Consider the following 17,489-nt stretch of genomic DNA (forward strand, 5'->3'; position numbering starts at 1 on the left):
ACCTGGCAATCCTTTTATTCGTCTCTTATCGCACCCTATGCACAGCCACCACCGTGTTGGCTATCTGTCACTGGAGGCTTGCTGGCTCCTATAATGCTGAACAGGTTTCACTGGAGCTTCCAGACTAAGATGGACAGGAAGAAAGGCCTTGGCAAAAATCAACCAATGAAAACCCTATGGATCACAATGGTCAGATTCACAACCGATCATGAGGATGGTGCAGGACCAGGCATTTTCTTCATGGGCTGACTTGACAGCTAACAACAGTAACGACAATAGCAACAACACTGTCCCTCCAGCAATTCCATGGCTGTCAGTCCAGAACTACTTCTCCAGATTACTCTCTCCCTGCATCAGCAGTTAACTCACCTGCTTCCTGGACACTTGGGAGGTCCCCGGACGGTCCCTTCCTCCTGTGCCAGAGGGAGGGCTTCCTCCCTCCCCTCTGGAGCTGCTCCTTCTTTGCATGCAGGACCCACTGCCTCACTTTCTTGGGTCTCTAATTCCTAAAAGGATCCCTGAGCTGTCCATCACTTTCAGTTTCTTCCTCTCAATTTCTTCCCCTCAATTTCTTCCCCTCTTTTTTTTTTACTGTTAAAATACGTTGAGTTTTTCTGTATCTCTCTTAAAAACAAAAACCCTTGAACATGCAAGACTTTTCAGCTTTAGCACATGCACTATCCTTTTTATAGGTAAACTCTTTAATCTTCCATGTCCAGTTCCTGCTAACTCCTCCTTCTTCAATGAGCTAGCTTCAAGCCACTGTGTGCTCACAGCTTCAGCTACCGTTGTTGAGCAGATTGCTCACCCTCACCTGCACTCCAGTCCTGACTTTCCAACTGGCAACTGTTTTCTTCATCTCTCATCATCCCTCCAGCCAACTCCCATTCCACCACTGGACTGTTAGCCCAGAGCTTCCTCCTGACAGCTCCTCTCGGATGGTCTGCCTGCAATTCGACTTGTGAAATTCAACAAGCCTTCAATTGTCTTCCTGTCCCCTTCCCTGGCTCTCCCTCCTAATTCTACTACCTTGGCCAGTAGCCTCAACATTCTTCCCATCTCTAAGGGCTGCCATTTCTCCTTCCAAATCCCTCTCAGATTCATCTCCCTGCTCCATTCTAGAGAGGTCCCCTCACCATATACCTATGGAAGCCAATGGATACAATGGAATATTATGTTATGTTCCTATGATACTTCAACCACGCCACCAAGTGCCTACTTTGGAACAGGTCACTGTTTCTTATTTCCTACCACTTGAGGGTTTGGTTCCTCAGCCTGGCCTTCCATAGTCTTCCCCTTCCCCAATCTTTCCCACCCCTACCCTTCTTGCTCTCTGCTTTCCACATTCTACTCCTTTTCGTCGATCTCTGCTCCAACTCATGCCAATCTCTGAACTCTGATTTCACCCCAGTTTACTACACACAACTTAACATTTAATTGCTCTGTTTCATGGGTTCTGACTTCCAATTATGGTGTTAATATCTTTTGAACAGGGGGATCTTTTTGAGCCCCCCCCTTTTTTTTTTTTTTAGTACTTAGCATGATGCCACGTAAAAAGTACTCAGTGAGTACTTATTAACAGATCAAATTAAATTTAATGTAAAATGTTAACCTGGGACACCTCTTTAGTTTTGTACCCTGAACCACCTAGGGGTTGATGGATATTGGCTTGACCTTGTATCACCTGGGCATTGGAATGAAGGAATCACTCCAACTTGTGTTTGGATAGCGGCCCCCACCGTTGCCAGAGAGGATGGCTTGTACGTCTGTGCCATCATCTTCCCAACACGTGTTCTGATATGCTCTGATAGCCGTCTCCACGAGACTCCAAGAGAAAGCTCTTGGGAGAAAAAGTCATAATTCCAGGGAAAAGTGGTAATGCAGGCAATTTAGAAATCAAACATGGCTCTCCATTCCATTCCCGACACTACCACGGGAAGTTCAAATGTTACCTTCAAACAGCCTTTACTGAAAAGGTCAAAGGATTTTTCTGTGAAGTTTGAACACAGATGTTGGCCAGAAGGCAGTTCAAAACTCTGTGGGATCTGGGGTAAGGTGGGCTTAACCAGACACCAACCAAATGGCTAAGTCTCTCAAGAACCAAAAGATGCTCTCACTTACAACGTGGATACACTGCATGAGGGTGTGGACTCTGAGGGGAAAGCATCTTAGCAAGGCTCTACGGCAGTTAGTACATTTGGCTGCCAACACCATACTTAATCGATCTGTTAAACTTGATTTCAGACATTCAAAGACCAGGGTGCACTGATACATTCCTTCTTCAGCGGGAACTAACTGGGAACTAGAACGGCACCCTTTCATTGGGCCCACCTGCCCAACAGACCCAGGTCCAAAAGCCTCTTGTTCTATATTAGAGGCGCTCATTTGTGTGCCTTCTACAACACTGCCTTCCCCGCTTCTCCCCGCCAGGCCTCAGAAACAGGCTGTTCACCAGCAAGGCAGACAGCCCTAATGATGTTTAACTCTAACTGGGGAGAATTTGGTTTGGCCATGGAAGAGAGGCCAGTTGCTCGAAGCCTGCAGAAGAATTATATTTCAGAAATGGGGACGGATCGATTACCAGCTTTAATAGGGATGAGCCTTCTTCGGATGCAATCTGGCCCAGCTGCCCTCACTTAGGCATCACTTACACCTCTCCACTCCCACCTGCCCCATCCTGGGTTGACAGAAGAGGTGTTTCTCCCACGCAGAGCAGAGAGAAGCTGACTGGCACTCAGACCCCTAACGGCCCTCCCTTCCCTGAGCAGGTTGACGTCTCCCTCACTGGGCACTGTCAGCAGCCACCATGCTGCTGCCTTGCCCCATCCCACCCATCCCAGGATGGAAGAGCTGATGGACCTCCTGGCATGCAGGGGTCTACGTTTGCAGCCCCTGGGGTCTCTTTGGCTTCATAGGCTTCAAGGAGGTGATTAACTTCCCATGTGGGATCTTTCTGGTAGGATCAGAGAGCCTGTTAGCATTCCTAGTGGTTTTCTTCTACTTCCTTCCTGAACCACTGTAGCATGTTTGAGTCTGCGGAATAAAGTGATGGTCTGTGGTTGCCTAAATGCCCAAGGCTGGGGCCCAGAAATGCACACAAACTCTTGCCTTGATGAGACAGGAACCTGGGGGATGGGAGGGGGTGAACTTGGCTCTGGAGTCTACCCACAAGAAACACAGCATGCATTTTCTCAGGATATAGACACCACCACCCCACCACCCCCCGCCCCACGAGGCACACACATACATCAGAAAGTGAAAATATTTTCTTTCCCTATGTGGTTTGCACATAGTAATTGCAGCCAGCCTGTGAGATAAGTGAACAATACCCACTTGGAGCTCAGTACATAAACCAGCCCACTGCAGCTTGCGCTGGAAGGAGTCTGAGAAATCTGTAAGTGCCGAGTACCTCTATCACCGTGGAAGCAAGCTATGAGGATAAAACGGCCCAGGCCGAGCCCAGGAAGAGAGAGAAGAATACTCAATGTTCAGAAACTGTTATCGATCATTGCTGTTTTCTTTAAGCTCTGTATCTAATAACTTGCATCAGGTTAGGACATCCCTGGTAGCAGGGACTGGTCCTTTTCTCTCCGGATTTCCTTCTCTACTCCCATCTCTAGCCCCAGGAGGCATCCAGCTCTGCCAGCAGGTATCACTGGCTCTGGCGGTGCTCCCTAGGACGGAACTCTGTCCTCAAACATCACCTCTGCTTCCTGCCTCTGTGCGAGAACCAGGTTTGCAATGAAGCAAAATCAAATGCATGCACCGGTAAGCAGCAGACTGGGACCCCAAGTGGGTCAAAGTCTAGCCACCTGCTCCTCTTGGTCAACTGTCCAGATCCTTTGCCTGGCTCCCAGTGTAACAGGATGGGCCTGGCCACTCACTCGGACAGCCTGCCTGTGCTGGCCCAAGCAGGCAGTTGGACTCCCAGACTCCCTGCATCTTGAGATGGCATGGATATGGGCAGACAGAGACACAGAGGAGGACAGGACCCTGACCAGGAGGGACTGGGGTAGATAGGTTGGGGTGAGGACATTTATACTGATGGGTAGCAACTTTCAAGATGTAAGCTATCAGGATCAGTCTCCTGAGGCCAAGCACAAAACCCAAAACCCAAACCAGTTGCTGTCGAGTTGATTCTGACTCATGGTGACCCCATGCGTGTCAGAGTAGAACTGTGCTCCATAGGGCTTTCAAGGTTGTGATTTTTCAGAAGCAGATCACCAGGTCTTTCTTCCGAGGTACCTCTTGGTGGGTTCAAGCAGCCAACCTTTCAGTTAGTAGTCGAGCACTTAACCAACTGCACCGCTCAGGGACTCCAGGCCAAGCACAGGAAAGGAGTAATGAACGTTGAAGTCAACATTCAGAAGTTCACATAGACTATTGTTTGTTCTACATTGTGTTTTTAACACCCGGCATCTGATGAGGACATCCCTGGGGGCAGGGACTGATCCTTTCCTCTCCTTCTCTTTCTCCAACTCACCCTCAGCCCCAGGGCTTAGCTTACAAGCCACATTCTACAGCCTGGCCAATTTTAAAGATACACACACTCAGACAAGCAAGTGCCCTGGCAGTTTTCAGACTGTCAGCCACCCCTAACAGCAGAGGGGTTCCTGAACCTGCACCCGTTGCTGAGACACAGACAACCTGCTCATTTGGCACAATGAAGACACCTTTCTGTCCACAGCTGAAGCCACAACGATTCTAGTACCGGCGAGCTACCTCCCCTCCCCCAACACTACAAAAGGTTAACTATCTTTAAGCTAAGACAAACTTGGGACAAAAATTAAAACAAAGCCCCAAACAAGTTGTCGCACACTCTGGAATGTTTAACAGCAGGTGATGGGCGTGGCCGTGGTTAAGCAGTGGGACACGCACTGATCCTGAGGCTGGTTCCTGGGGAGGCTTCTGGAGCAAGCCCTTTGGATGGTCCTACCTCCTAATTCTACATGGAGAGGGCAAGCCCCTGTGTGTAAGGGTAGGCTGCACCGCACTCCAGCAGCCATCCCCCCACACACACTGACCAAGTTTGCCCTCTATCCACACTGTAAAATCCTCTGACACCCCACTCCTCCCCCAGGAGGTCAGAGTCCCAGCTTCCTCTCCCCGGGCATGCACCTCTGGCTCCTCTTGGCTTCTGGACAGCTGCAGACAGATGTATAATAGAAGCGGAGACCCGCCATGCAAGGTTACGGATGGGGTGGGGATGAGTCTTCTCTCCAGGGAGCAGAGACAAGCAGGAAGCTGAGAATGAGAATGAGATGCCCCATGCTTGTCGGGGATGGCCAGGCCAGGTCCCCTCTCACCTGTACTGGTCATAAAGGTGATGAAGGTACTGCTGATGCCCTCGTTGTCCCGGGAATAAACCCGCAACGTGTATGTCATCCCGGGATAGAGGTCTGTCAGCTGTATGGGCTGGGCCTGAGCCTTAACAGGGACAGTTTTTTTCGTATGGTTGCCTGGGGAACAGAAACCTCAGTCAGCCTAGGGCCAGGCACTTGGAGTGGAGAGATAGTGCTTTGGTTCCTGGTCACCTGTCAAAGGTAGGAAGGGGGAGGAAGGGCCAGGGGACCGTGGGTCCAGTCCATTGAACAGGCCTTCCACGTAGTGCTAACCCTTACCCGATTACCCTGAAGTTTTCTTTCCTCACCTCAGTCTTAACACTAAGCACATTGTTGACTTTCTTTGTTAAATTCTTAGCATGTCAGCCATGTTACCCTGGAGGTGACTGACTTCCCATATGGGATCTTTCTGGAGAGGGTCAGAGAACCACTGAGCATCCCTAACGGTGACTGGAGGCGAAGCAGGACTCTGCTTCTTGGCTTCCACTCCTGGTTTCTCATCTCATTTCTAGCTGTGTGGCTAATTCACACACCAGGCAAAGTGTGTGTCCGTGTGTCTGGGGTGCAGGGTGAATGTTGGTGGTAGGAGCCACAACTATTTGGTATGGACCAAACTAGGCATGATGAATTCTGTGTCTGTGAATCCCTCCTCCAGCCCAGAGAACTAAGAGCTGGCTTTGCTGTTCTCTAAGAGTTCTTCCAGTGGGATAGCCCAGGTCGACCTTCTGGCTGGGTTAGTTGGCTTAATTGCTTAGAGCATGTGCTAAAGAGGCCAAGGTGGTCAGGCTGACTCCTGAGGAACAGGAGACTTCACTCAGAGGAGAAGGCAGATGTCCCGACCACACTCTATAGTCTAACAAACCCTGGATCCTGAGATCCAATAAAGAGTGACCCGCTCAGCTCCATCACCAGTTCTCTGAGACAAAGAACTCTGGTTTGTGTCTCGGACTGTGGGCACTGGCATTCCGTGTGAGCAAAGCTCAGTTGTACCCAAGCCTGTGACCTGGCCAGCCTGTCTAGTGGAGATATCCGAATACAGGGATTCAAGGCAGAGGCGAGATTCAGCTCCTTTGGGGGCTATTCAGAACTCTGATCCTGGGCAGGCAATACAGGACAGCCACAGCACATGCAAACCTAGACCTTCACTAATGGCCTCAGAAGCCGCTTCTTTTTCCTTGAACCCCTCCTCCCGCCTCACTGCCACCTGAGTGCATATCGATGTCATCCAACCATAACTAACCCAGGTGAAAAGGCCCCTCTGAGCCGGGGGAGTACAAGGAACCTCTCTAATGGCATCTACCACTACTCGCGCTGCCGCCGCCGCCGCTGCCGCCACCACCCGCACAGCAATGCTTACTGTCGATGTACTCAACCACAAAGTCAGTTCCGGGCCCGAAATTGTGCTTCCAGGTGATGTTGGCCCATTTACTGTTGGGGAACACCGTGACGTTCCATATGGACTGCTCATCAGGGGCTGGGAGATGGGTTAGAAGAGGAGTTAGTGATGGTGAGGCAGGTAGCACAGACACACGGACATGCACGCACACACACCTGCTGGGAAAGGACGGAGGCAGAAATGGCTGTGCACAGGGCCCGGCAGAGCTCTAAGCTGCAGCCTTGTGGCCAGGCCAGAGGGAACAGTCTGGAGATGAGCTGGTGCATTCGGGAGGACTCGTTGTGAGGGAAAGCAGGACCGTGTCTATAGGGCCACACAGGTGGCTTAGGAATAAAAGACTGGGTTTCTACATATGGTCTTTGAGTTTCTAACCTGGGGTTCTTTCCTTTTCAGTGTCCTGGCCAGATTAGATGGTGCAGGGAAAGGGGCCAGGAAAAAGGCCAGATGCAGAGAGTGGGAGAGATGGGGCAGCTCTTCCCCCTCAACTATAGAGTTCTTCAGGAACGGTAGATGTTAGTTTCAAAAGCCAAATGAGAGACATGGTGATATTTGTAGGAAGGGTGGGACCAACCAAGGGGGTGCCTTAATGAGGAGAATGGTGATCCTGACAGGTGCCTCTGGCCTGAGGAGCCCCTGGGATTGTTCTTGGGCAACAACGGCCTTGGTTATGTGGAAGACGGCCTCGGACTGTCTAAGGTGACTTGGGGTCTGGAGCCCCAGGGTCCCACCTGGAGACAGCATGAACCCTTGCACTCCCTCTCTTTGGGCCAGGTGGGACCAAGAGAAGAAAACTCCTTGACACCCAACCCACAGTGGCCAGACGCCAGAAGAATTCTGCTGTGTTAGATCCTTGGCACCACAGAGCTCCACGCCAACAGAGGACGTTAATTATCCAGTTCCTCTGAGCTGGGAGCTACTTTATCAAAGCTGTCGTGCCGTCTGAAGCCATAGCCTATGTACAGGAGAGTGGCGCTAATCTTCAAACACAATCATTTTTCAAGAGTCCCAGCAGTCTGATTACCCCATTTCCCAGCAAAGATTTGATAGTGGAGTACTAGCATGAAGTCTTGTATTTCAAAGACTTTACAAGTGTGGCTCGTGTATGTTTTATTAGCATGCAAGGGGGCACTGTCACCAACTCACTTGTCAAAATTAAATGAACTGAGAACACTGGGTGATGCATTTATTCATGATCTATTTGACATGTGACTGAGTCTGCAGGGCTGAGGAAATGATAAAAGATCTCCTGGTCTTTGCTTCAAAGGAGTGCCTTCTCCACTACCACCTTGTCAGTCACCAGTTGCCCCAGGTGAATATGATTCATGTTAGGTGAGGGGCCAAGAAAGAGCCCCCACTGATGGCACCATAGGGAGGTCTCCATGGGGCGGGCAGATGGTAGGCTTCTTTACTTGACTGCCAGATGTTTCTATTGTCCTGGCTGTGTGAAGCTGCTCCAAATCCCAGCTCCTTGGAATTTCATGGCTCTTGCTAGTGGGAATGATTATGATCAGTCATGATTTGTGGACTTGGGTTTCTTCCTTCTCAGCTCTGGAAATATCCAGAGGACCTGGGTTTAAACAGTTTGGCCACCAATATAATATTGACCCAAATCTGACCGTCCTAAAGGTAAAGGAGATTGGGGTGATTCGAGAAAAAAGGTCAAGTAATTTCCAAAGCCAAAATGGGCTAGAGATGGGTGTTGGAGGAAGGGATTACCATATGGAGACACCAAGGTGACAACTGAACAAGTGAAAAGCTCAGAGAGAAGGACCAAGAAAGCAAGCTACCCAGAAATATAAAAAACAAAAAGCAGAAGTGAGAGAAGTTCACGGACTCCTGCAACGTGAGAATTAGGGAGTATCGCTTGAAATCTGAAAGAGACAAGTTAAAGACAAATAAAAGTCCTATCTCTCCCTGAGGAGAGTCAACTTACAAAACACTTTGCTCTAAGATGGAAGACACAGTACCGATGAAAATTTATTTTTAGAATCCTGGATGGCAGAGCCACTCTGCCACTTGAAGGGAAGCTTGGAGGTTTGAGGGATGTCTCCAACCTCTGAGGATAAAATCAGGGGCATGGCCAGGCCCTCCTCAGTGTTTCAGACACAGACATGGAGTGCAGGAGTCCATGGGGCTAATCCTATGTGGCAACAAGGCTGATCTTTCCAGAAGGCAAGTAACTCTTTGCTGGGGAGCAAAACCCACTCCTTTCATTCTTTGTGCATCTCTTTCGGGAACTCACAGCACTTGCAGGACACTGCACCCCACTATATCACAGACGATGCCTTGCTGCGGCCTGAAAGAATGCCAGTCCTTGAACTGTGATTGACAGCTTCTGATAGTTTCTCTTCCTCAGCCAACTTCTCCCTAAAGCGTGCACTGTTTAGATACTAGATAGTGTACCTTTACAGCAGCACTCGAAGGGTCTGGGGAACATAACGTCAGTTAGGAATCATGTCTTCCCTTTCAGCTAACCTAAGCCCATGTAACTGAGTCTAAAAATACTCGCAGCACCAACCATGAGCCTCCATCCTCATCCAGGTGAGTGCAGAGCTGTGGGGTGGGGTGGGGTGGGGAGACAGTGAGATCTAGGGGGGCTAGGAAACTTGCCCAGGCAACAGTGAAGGGTGAGAGCCTGTAATTCTACAGCGGCTGGAGGAGAGTTCTGGGTGCTTCTGGCCAGCCTTGCCGGCTGCATCATGCTGGTCCCATAGCTGGTGTTTGGGCTCACTAAGCTAGAGACCCTCCTGTGTGTGGTAATAAAAGGCTGTTTCATGCTTGGTTCTTAGAAGCTGTGCTGAATTCCCGAAGGGTCTCCTCATGCTAGAACAGAGCTTCCTGGCCTGGCTGCTTACACAGGAACAGCACATTCTCTGGGCTCAGCAGACCAGCAGTGAGATCGACTCTTACCACCAGCCCCTGGAATGGCTGCAATTTCAGGAGGAGGAGAGTAACGGAGCACCTTGACATGATGGGACTCCCTGGTCATCTGTTTCCTGGAAGCCCTGACTTTTGAAATCTTGAAGACTTTTTAAGAGTCTCCTGGGATGAGGGGGGCAGGAAGGAGCAGGTTCCGGGAAGGCAGCTACATGGTGTGGCCAGCCACTCCCCACCCCCAGCCCCTCTGGCTACCTGCAAGGCTGGGCGTAGCCATGGTCAGAAGAGGAAAACTTCCAGGCCACCCGACCAGTGGCAGGTCCCTTTCCTTCCCCCGCTGTCTCCCTTCTGGAGGGCTCTGCCCTGAGCTGACCATTTGGCATGTGGTTGGAGGCTGTCTGCCTGAGGAGGCACCTGGCTCTCACAGAGCACCATATGGCCCTGGGTTACAGAACAGGGACTCCGAGGCTGGGCGAGGGGTACTGAGCAGTGAAGCCTCACCCAGGAGGGGGAGCACTGGGGCCTCCAAGCAACCAGACTCAGAATCCAGTCAGGTGTGAATTTCCAAAGTAGAAACCAAGGAGGGTGTTGGCAAAAGCGTCCCAGACCCTACTTCCTGTCTGGGGAAGCCTGTGGGCCTGTTTCTTGAGAAAACTGGGAAGGAGGGCTGGGTTTGGGGGGACCTAGGGGAGCATGGACAAAGTGCAGTACCGGATTCCTGTATCTTAGTCCCGGTGGTGGTGGGAGGGCTCTCCGTGGTGGTGGTGGTGGTGGCGGCAGTGGTTGTAGTAGTCGTGGCGACGGTGGTGGTGGCGATGGTGGTAGGTGCGACAGTTGGGATGATGGGGACTGTTGTGGCTTCAGTGGTGGCAGCAATGGCAGTAGCATCAGTGCTGCTCACAGCGCCCGTCGCACCCACAGTAGTTGGGGGCAGTGTGGGAGCAGCTGAGAGGAAAATGTAAAACAGCCAGTCTCGGCGGTTTGGCTGTCCCCAGCCTGGACTCACGGCCCCCGCGCACAAGGCAGGCAGCCTCATGTGGAGAGGTAGCTCAGTGATCAGATGCCTCCCCAAGCATAGTGGACTGGGTCAGATGGATCACAGTGAAAACACAACCATGTACGAGGAAGAGAATGAAGCCCTGTGTATGTTTCATTTTCTTCTCATGGTCTGTGTGGCTCCAAGCACCCAGCATGCACCCAGCCATGGGCGAGGATGAGGATGGGAATGGGACGCACACCGAATCGCTCATACCCCAGGGATGGCGTGGAACCTCAGGCCAAGCAGCACCCAGACACAGGCCCAAGCAGCACCCCTTCAGTCCAGCCCTGGAGCCCTGGTCTCAGAGGTGGGCAGGCTGCTGGGCCCTGCCCTGCAGGGGCACAGGCCAGCCTGCCAGCCCCTAGGAGCTGTTTAGCACCCCAATCATTCATTCCAAACAAAATTACCCTTGGTCACATCTGCTTGAGGTCAACGAGCCACCCAAACAAGGCTACGAAGGGAGAACAATCTCCACTCTGCCAGGTAGGCCTTGCGAGTCAAACCACTCTATGCACTGACTTCTCCTGCCTCCATTCTCACCCTCTCCCCGGTCTCCTTTCTCTTCTTATCCACCCCTCTCCCTCCTCACCCCCCCATTTTCCTTTCCTACATACACCCATCTCCCTTCTCTGCCCAGTGACAGCCCTTCCTGCAATTACTCCACATCCACCCTGACTTCTAGTAACTACCTCTCTCCCTAGGACATGTGGGGTGCAGGTCCCCTAAGTTTTTTCTGTTTGCACTAGAATATGGAGAAAGGGCATGAATGGAATCACAGTGTGGTCTGTGCGTGGCTGCACCATCTTTCCCAAGCACAGTTGACAAAGAAATCCCATTAAAAGAAGCCACGGTGGGCTTCTATTCTGCAGACACCCTCACTCGGGGCAGAGTGGTTCAGCTCAGCACTAACTCTCTCACGTCTCCCATCTCACATTCAAAGCTACCCTTTGACATTGGTTAGACTTGGGGATCTGTGACTATATATGTGACAACTTTGCCACAGGCCCTCCTTCCTTCTATAGAGGAGTCATGGAAGATAATAAAGGGCCACTCTAGCCTTACTCTCCAGTTCCAGTATTTGCTGAAGTCAAGGCTGTGACAAGAAGGATGGGGACAAATCAGAGAGAGAGAGAGCCACCCACCTCTCCTTGCACTCCATTTCCTATGATCTGACCACAGCCTACTTTCTAGCGTTGATGCTAATGGGGCAGGAGGCAGGGGCCTAAGACATAAGTAGGCAACTTTAGCTTCAAGGAATAGGGACATTCTACCCTGCCTCAAATCTCTAGATTTTAGGAAAATAATATCCCCAATCCTCCACAAGGGGGCCAGAACAGGGAGGGATACGGGAGAGAGAATTGCCAGAATGCTTTTCTCAGGGAGAATTAGGAGATTCTAATTTTGAAGCCTTCCTGACCAGAGCCTGACCAACAAAAGGCCTTTCATTCCCCTGGGCCTCCACATTACAAGTCCCCCATAGAGAAGGAGAGACTGTTCCTAGGATCCCAGCGGATTCCCTATTCGTAAGATCAGAGGTGTTACTGGGTCCTGAGGGTGCTGACCACAGAAGTCACGCTAGGCAGCTGACTATGCCCCATACATTCCAGAGATTCTTGGGCAAGTTCAAAGCCAAGGACATTCTATATTTCTCAACCTCCAGCCAACCCACAGACATGAGGAGGGAGGGTATGGGGGAGCTGGGGCAGGATGGGGACAACTCTCCCTCCCCGATTCTTTAATCAGGGATGTATGTGGCCCAAGGTGGCCACGCCTGGGATGTAAGCTCAGGGTTAGAGATGCTCAGCATGAGAATTCATCTGTCCCACCCACTGAGATGCACGTGTGCACACGCACACACACACACAAAGACCGAGAGACCCACAAGGCAAAAGTCTGCTCTTTCCCAGGCCTGGTCCCTGGATCCTGCAGCCATGGACACACACAGGCTGGTCCTGCTGCTCTGTGAGGCTGGAAGGAACCTCGAGAGGGCATTTTGTCTGTCTAGGCAGAACTGTTCTGATTTAGTTCCTTATCAATTGTGTATTTTCTAATAACTTCTGGCAAATGAAACATTCACAGGACCCGCTCTTCCATGCCTACCTAAAGAGTGCCATCAGGGACACTCTCTTTTAACTGAAATCGTCCCACAGGGTGCAGTGCAGGGACCTGGGCTCCTTGTTCCACGGGTTCAGCTGGGTGCTATATTTCCCAGGCCCTCTGAATCAAAACCAAGCTTCCCCAAAGTGAGGCACACCCTCACATGGACCTATGCATATACTCACACCCCATAAAACCTCATGCCCCAGCACAGGGCCCCAGCCTTGAGTTCACACATGCTTCCCACGGCCTTCCAACGAGCAGCCCCAGAAACAGATGTTGAGGGAGGCTAGGGTACAACGTGCTTGTAACTTGGCTCTGGTGGTCAGAGACATGAATGAGAAATAGCTTTGAGAAAGCTTCCACCTGGTCTTGTCCCCTCCCTCTGATGGTCACTTCTGCCAGGTATAATATGGAGGAAGTTTCCTCTTTGACCATGGTGATCTAACTGTATTTCCCTCTGGACTAGTGGGAACAAGAGGGGAATGAGAGGAAAGGCGTTGTCTCCCAGGGACCCTCCCCTGGTGGGGCCTACCGTTGGCACTACTGTGGAGGACACAGTCACAGCTGGCCGAGTCACAGCTGGCAAGCCATCATTCTCTCTGGCCTACTCCATTAGCTGTGACTATCGCCCCAAGGCTGGGTAGGGCCACCTGAGAAAACAGGACAGAGGTAAGAAGAAAAGGCTCTGAGAGAAGGGCCAGAAGGGCCAGGCTGAGCGAGGTGTCACAGGTACCAAGGAGAAGATGAGTTTTACCATGGGGAAGGCTTTGTCCACTGCTCAGGTAAAAATAGATTCAGATTATTTCAATCCACTGGGCAGGGTGGGGTAGAGGATGGAAAGGGAATAAGGCTCAGAAATGGGACTATAAGCAGACTGGACCACAGATGAGGCAGACACATTGCTGGGCTAAGACGTCATCTCTAGCCACAACAGGAGCAGCTAGGGAACAACTCTGGTTGGGACTCGGTGGAGGCTGCCAGCCTGGCAATGGAGAGAAGGAGCAGCAACCCTCCACTGCCTAAGGAGCATCCAGGGTGGGTAGACTTGGAAGCACAAGGCCCTACCTGAAGGCAGAAGCAGCCTAATACACACTGAAGATACCCCAGCCATGTCCAAAGGCTCCACCAGGCCTCCAGGGACCACCAAATAGAAGATGGAGAAAACTGAGGAGAGAGATGACATTCTTCCCCCACCCGTAGCATGAGATGGCTCCTATTCATCTTTCTGTCTCCAGAAACTTCCAGGGCGCTGGGCCCACCGAACATTTGCTGAACTGAGCTGAGCTGGCAGGTCATCACAAAGAATACCACTGAGTCAAAGATGAAGACAGCAGCTCCCAGACATTCCGAGGTGGAAGATTCAGTCCAAAAGTGTCCACATGGCATGTGGACTATTCTGGCCAAACCCAGGTTGTCAGGACAGATGGGCAGCAGTCCTAGGAGATGGCAGATTCAGTGGGTGGGGCGGGTTATCTTCACCGGGTGACACATAAACAGATCAGTTTGGGGAGCAACCTGTCCAGGTTTGCAGAGGATGAGGGGGGAGGGAGCATACGTGGGACACCAGGCCCCTGTCAAAGAGTTGGCGTATGAGCTGCATGGCTTGGCACCTGCAGGCTGTGCAGAAGGTCCTTACGCACTTAAAGCCGAAAATAGCTGATGTCATCAGCACATCTCCTTCACAAAACTGTGTCACATGTCTCTGTCACCATGTCACATGGAAGCTGGCACCCAGGAAACATGTTTGATTGTTGGACACAGACCCTGAGATCTTCTGCGTAACATGGTAAATTTGGGTCTTTTCTAAATGGTAAGTAGGAAGTGGGGTTTTGGAATCGCGCCTCTAACCCCCTCTCAATTGTCACTCATAAGAAGGGCAGCACAGACAGGCATAGATGCCCACTGAGCAAGGCAGACCCACCCGCCTTGGATGCCAGGGTGCCAGAAAGGGGAGGTGGGCCAGAAGTTGATTTACCAGTGAGCCTCTAGCTGGTTCCCCTGGTGACCTCCCTGCTTTTCACCTTGCTCTCTGCCAAGTCTTGGGCTACCCTGAGTACATGCCAGAATAGTCACGGAATAGACTTATGAAACGTTAACCAGGGAGTCAGAGAAACCCTTAGTATGGGACAAGGCAAGGTCCCCAGGCCCAAGGCAACCTCTGGCCTTGAATCCTAGCAGAGCCGTTCAGACCCTGCAGGGAGGCCCTGGAGCCCTGCCAACCTGGGTTTTCAAGGGGGTGGAGAGGACTAGGGGAGGGAAGGTCGACGGCAGCTCACCACCCACATGGCTGACCAGCAAATAATGTACGAACTGAAGGAAGCAGGGTGTGCAAAAGAAAGAGAACCAACCTAAAATGGCAGCAGGGAGATACATCAGTGAAGGTGGGAGGAAAACAAATTGGGCAAGGGGGCAGTGACTTCATAAAGCCCACCCTTAAATCCCTTGCCTGGTTCTGGTGTCCTCCTCACAGCCTAGGGCTGAAGGAGGCTCTGGTGAGCCCTTGCCCCACAGCCTTTGCCCTGTCAGGATGAGTCCTGTTCCCATGTCCCTCCTGATGAGACTCAGGTTAGACAGCTTTCAAGAGCAGGAGAGGGTCCCTTGGAGTCTCCTGCCTGGTTTCTCCAGCTTGAGGATAGGCTTCCATGATAAAGAGCCCTTTGATGTTCCTCAAACTCACTACTGGAGGACTAGAGAGGAGGAACTTGGCTAGTAGGTCATCTCCTATGCCAGGATCTGCCTGCCCTCATTTCTGCTGTAGGTCTACCCCCTACCCCAGGCCCTGAGAGTGGAGACTGCTCTTAACACTGAAGACTTTGAGCTGGGGTTGCTGAGGGGTGAGGGGCCCACTGAGACTCCAGGTCCTAGAGCCCCCATCTAAAGACATGCTTTCTGGGTCTCACAGACCAGAGCCCACGGCACTTGGCAGAGCAGGTGCCGGGCCCCCCATGCAGCATGCAAGGCTAGCATGCACAGTGTGCTCCACTGCGGGTCACCCTTTCAGGGGGTGGCAGCCTAACCAGGAGATGGAGCCAGCTGCCCACTCCCCCACTCCTCGTGCCACATTCCTTCTGGGGGCACAGATGGCAGCCCAAAGGCTGTGGATAGTATGTTTCTACCACCCTGAGGTGTCAATCCTAGGCAAGGGCCCAGGGGCTCAGGGGAATCCCCCAGCTTTAGAGAAAACTGCAGCTCCAGAGGGGTCTGGAGCCTGTGTGTGTGTGGGGACCACTTCTAAGTCATTCTCCTTCTCAGTTGGTTGTCAGAGGACAAATAATAAGTGAAGCAGGGAGAATGTGTTTGCTCTCCTCTGCTCCATCCTCCACACACAGCCTCCCTGGTAGCCTGGCCTCCCAGTGGCTGAAAGGGTGAGCCCAGAGCATGCTTTCACCCCTTGCCAGTCCCTCCTGCTTCACCCCAGCTGGCTGGCCTCCACCTGCATGTCCCATGCCATGCCCATTACCTCCATTGCTGGTACGGTACCTGCGGTTGGAGTAGCTTCAGAACACAGCACCCAAGATGGCCAGAGAGAGGGAAAAGGATGAGAGAGAAGAGAAAACAGAGGCACAGGTGAAACCAAAGGACAAGCAAGCAGGGAAGGTTCTGGCTTAAACCTGACCCAGAGGGTGTGGCCAGGTGCAGGCCCCTGCCCTGGGACGAAAACTGGTGTTTGGGGTCATGTTAAACTCCACTGAAGTTGGCATATTCCAGCAGAAACCTCTGCCCCTGGTTCTTAGAGACCCTTCTAACACACTCTGCTCTACCTCTGTTCAAGGACTAGTCATCTAAGAGGTGACACAGAGACAGTCCACCCAGAGTGCTGTCCCAGCTCTTTCCCCAAACGGTGTGTCCTGCCCTGGCTGAGTGGGAATGACCTCCATGAAGCAGACTGGGTGACCTTCCATGATGCCAGAAATTGAGGGCATAAGGCCCTTGAGGCAGGAGGACACCAACCCCAGTGAAAAGGATGGTTCTTGCATCTTCAGGGGGAAGACACTAAGTGGTATTGGAGTAGATATGGGAGGAGGAATGTATTCAGTGGGACCGTCTTAGCCTTGGAAGGTCAAGGAACTCTGATAAAATGAAGCCCTGAATCCCCCTGTCCTGGCATTCTGTTGCCCTAGTTCTTTCCCACCAGCTGTGCTTTATGAAATAAGAAACCAGCTATAGACTGAGAGCCCTAAAAGAAATTCCTGAATTTGCTGCAAATCACTAAGTTGAGAAGAACACCACTCTTTGTTCTCTTGTCCCCTGGGAATGCAGAAGATTCTCTGTGGTGGTCACTGGGGCTGGACAATGGGACTTTGTGTATCGGATTTTCTGTATTGGGGAGGAGACGAGGAAGGAGTAGAGGCTTTCTCTGTATATTCCCTTAAAGAATTTAGTAATCAAGAGAATGCATCACCCCTGCCTGGCTGGGGCTGTGGCAATAGGCATGCATCAGCCACTTACCCAATGTCCTCCAGCCCTAATAAAGTCCCCAAGTGCCCAAGGGGTTGGAAGCATACATTGGGAGGGAAGCTTACTGAGTGACTTGTTCCCAGGTTTACAAGACCAGAGAGGGATGCAGAAAGGACTGTCAGCCTGTCACCAACTCCTGTCCATCTCCCCCCACCCCCCAGTGATGGCATGCTGGGTGGCAAGGGGGTGGATAGGGCTGGGGAGGGATGCAGGGTTGATTACGAACTGAATCGGGAGCCAGGGATCAGGCAGCAGAGGCAGCTGGGCTGGCAGCCCT

At 51.7% G+C, this 17,489-nt stretch overlaps 1 protein-coding gene across 2 annotated transcripts in view; it reads right to left on the minus strand.

Moving 5' to 3' along the window:
* The window catches only part of NFASC (neurofascin), a 77,253-nt gene that overhangs the window by 10,253 nt on the left and 49,511 nt on the right, over positions 1-17,489 (minus strand). Inside the window, exons 23-26 of one of the 2 annotated variants that reach the window (XM_064273324.1) lie at positions 16,235-16,249; positions 10,327-10,560; positions 6,700-6,816; positions 5,307-5,459 (exon numbers count right to left, since the gene is read on the minus strand). In XM_064273324.1, the coding sequence (XP_064129394.1) occupies positions 5,307-5,459; positions 6,700-6,816; positions 10,327-10,560; positions 16,235-16,249 (519 nt within the window). The remainder of the gene's footprint in view (positions 1-5,306; positions 5,460-6,699; positions 6,817-10,326; positions 10,561-16,234; positions 16,250-17,489) is intronic. The other variant, XM_064273325.1, reaches the window with a different exon arrangement.

The sequence above is a fragment of the Loxodonta africana genome, chromosome 20, assembly GCF_030014295.1.
Source record: "Loxodonta africana isolate mLoxAfr1 chromosome 20, mLoxAfr1.hap2, whole genome shotgun sequence".
NCBI classification, from domain to species: Eukaryota; Metazoa; Chordata; class Mammalia; order Proboscidea; family Elephantidae; genus Loxodonta; species Loxodonta africana.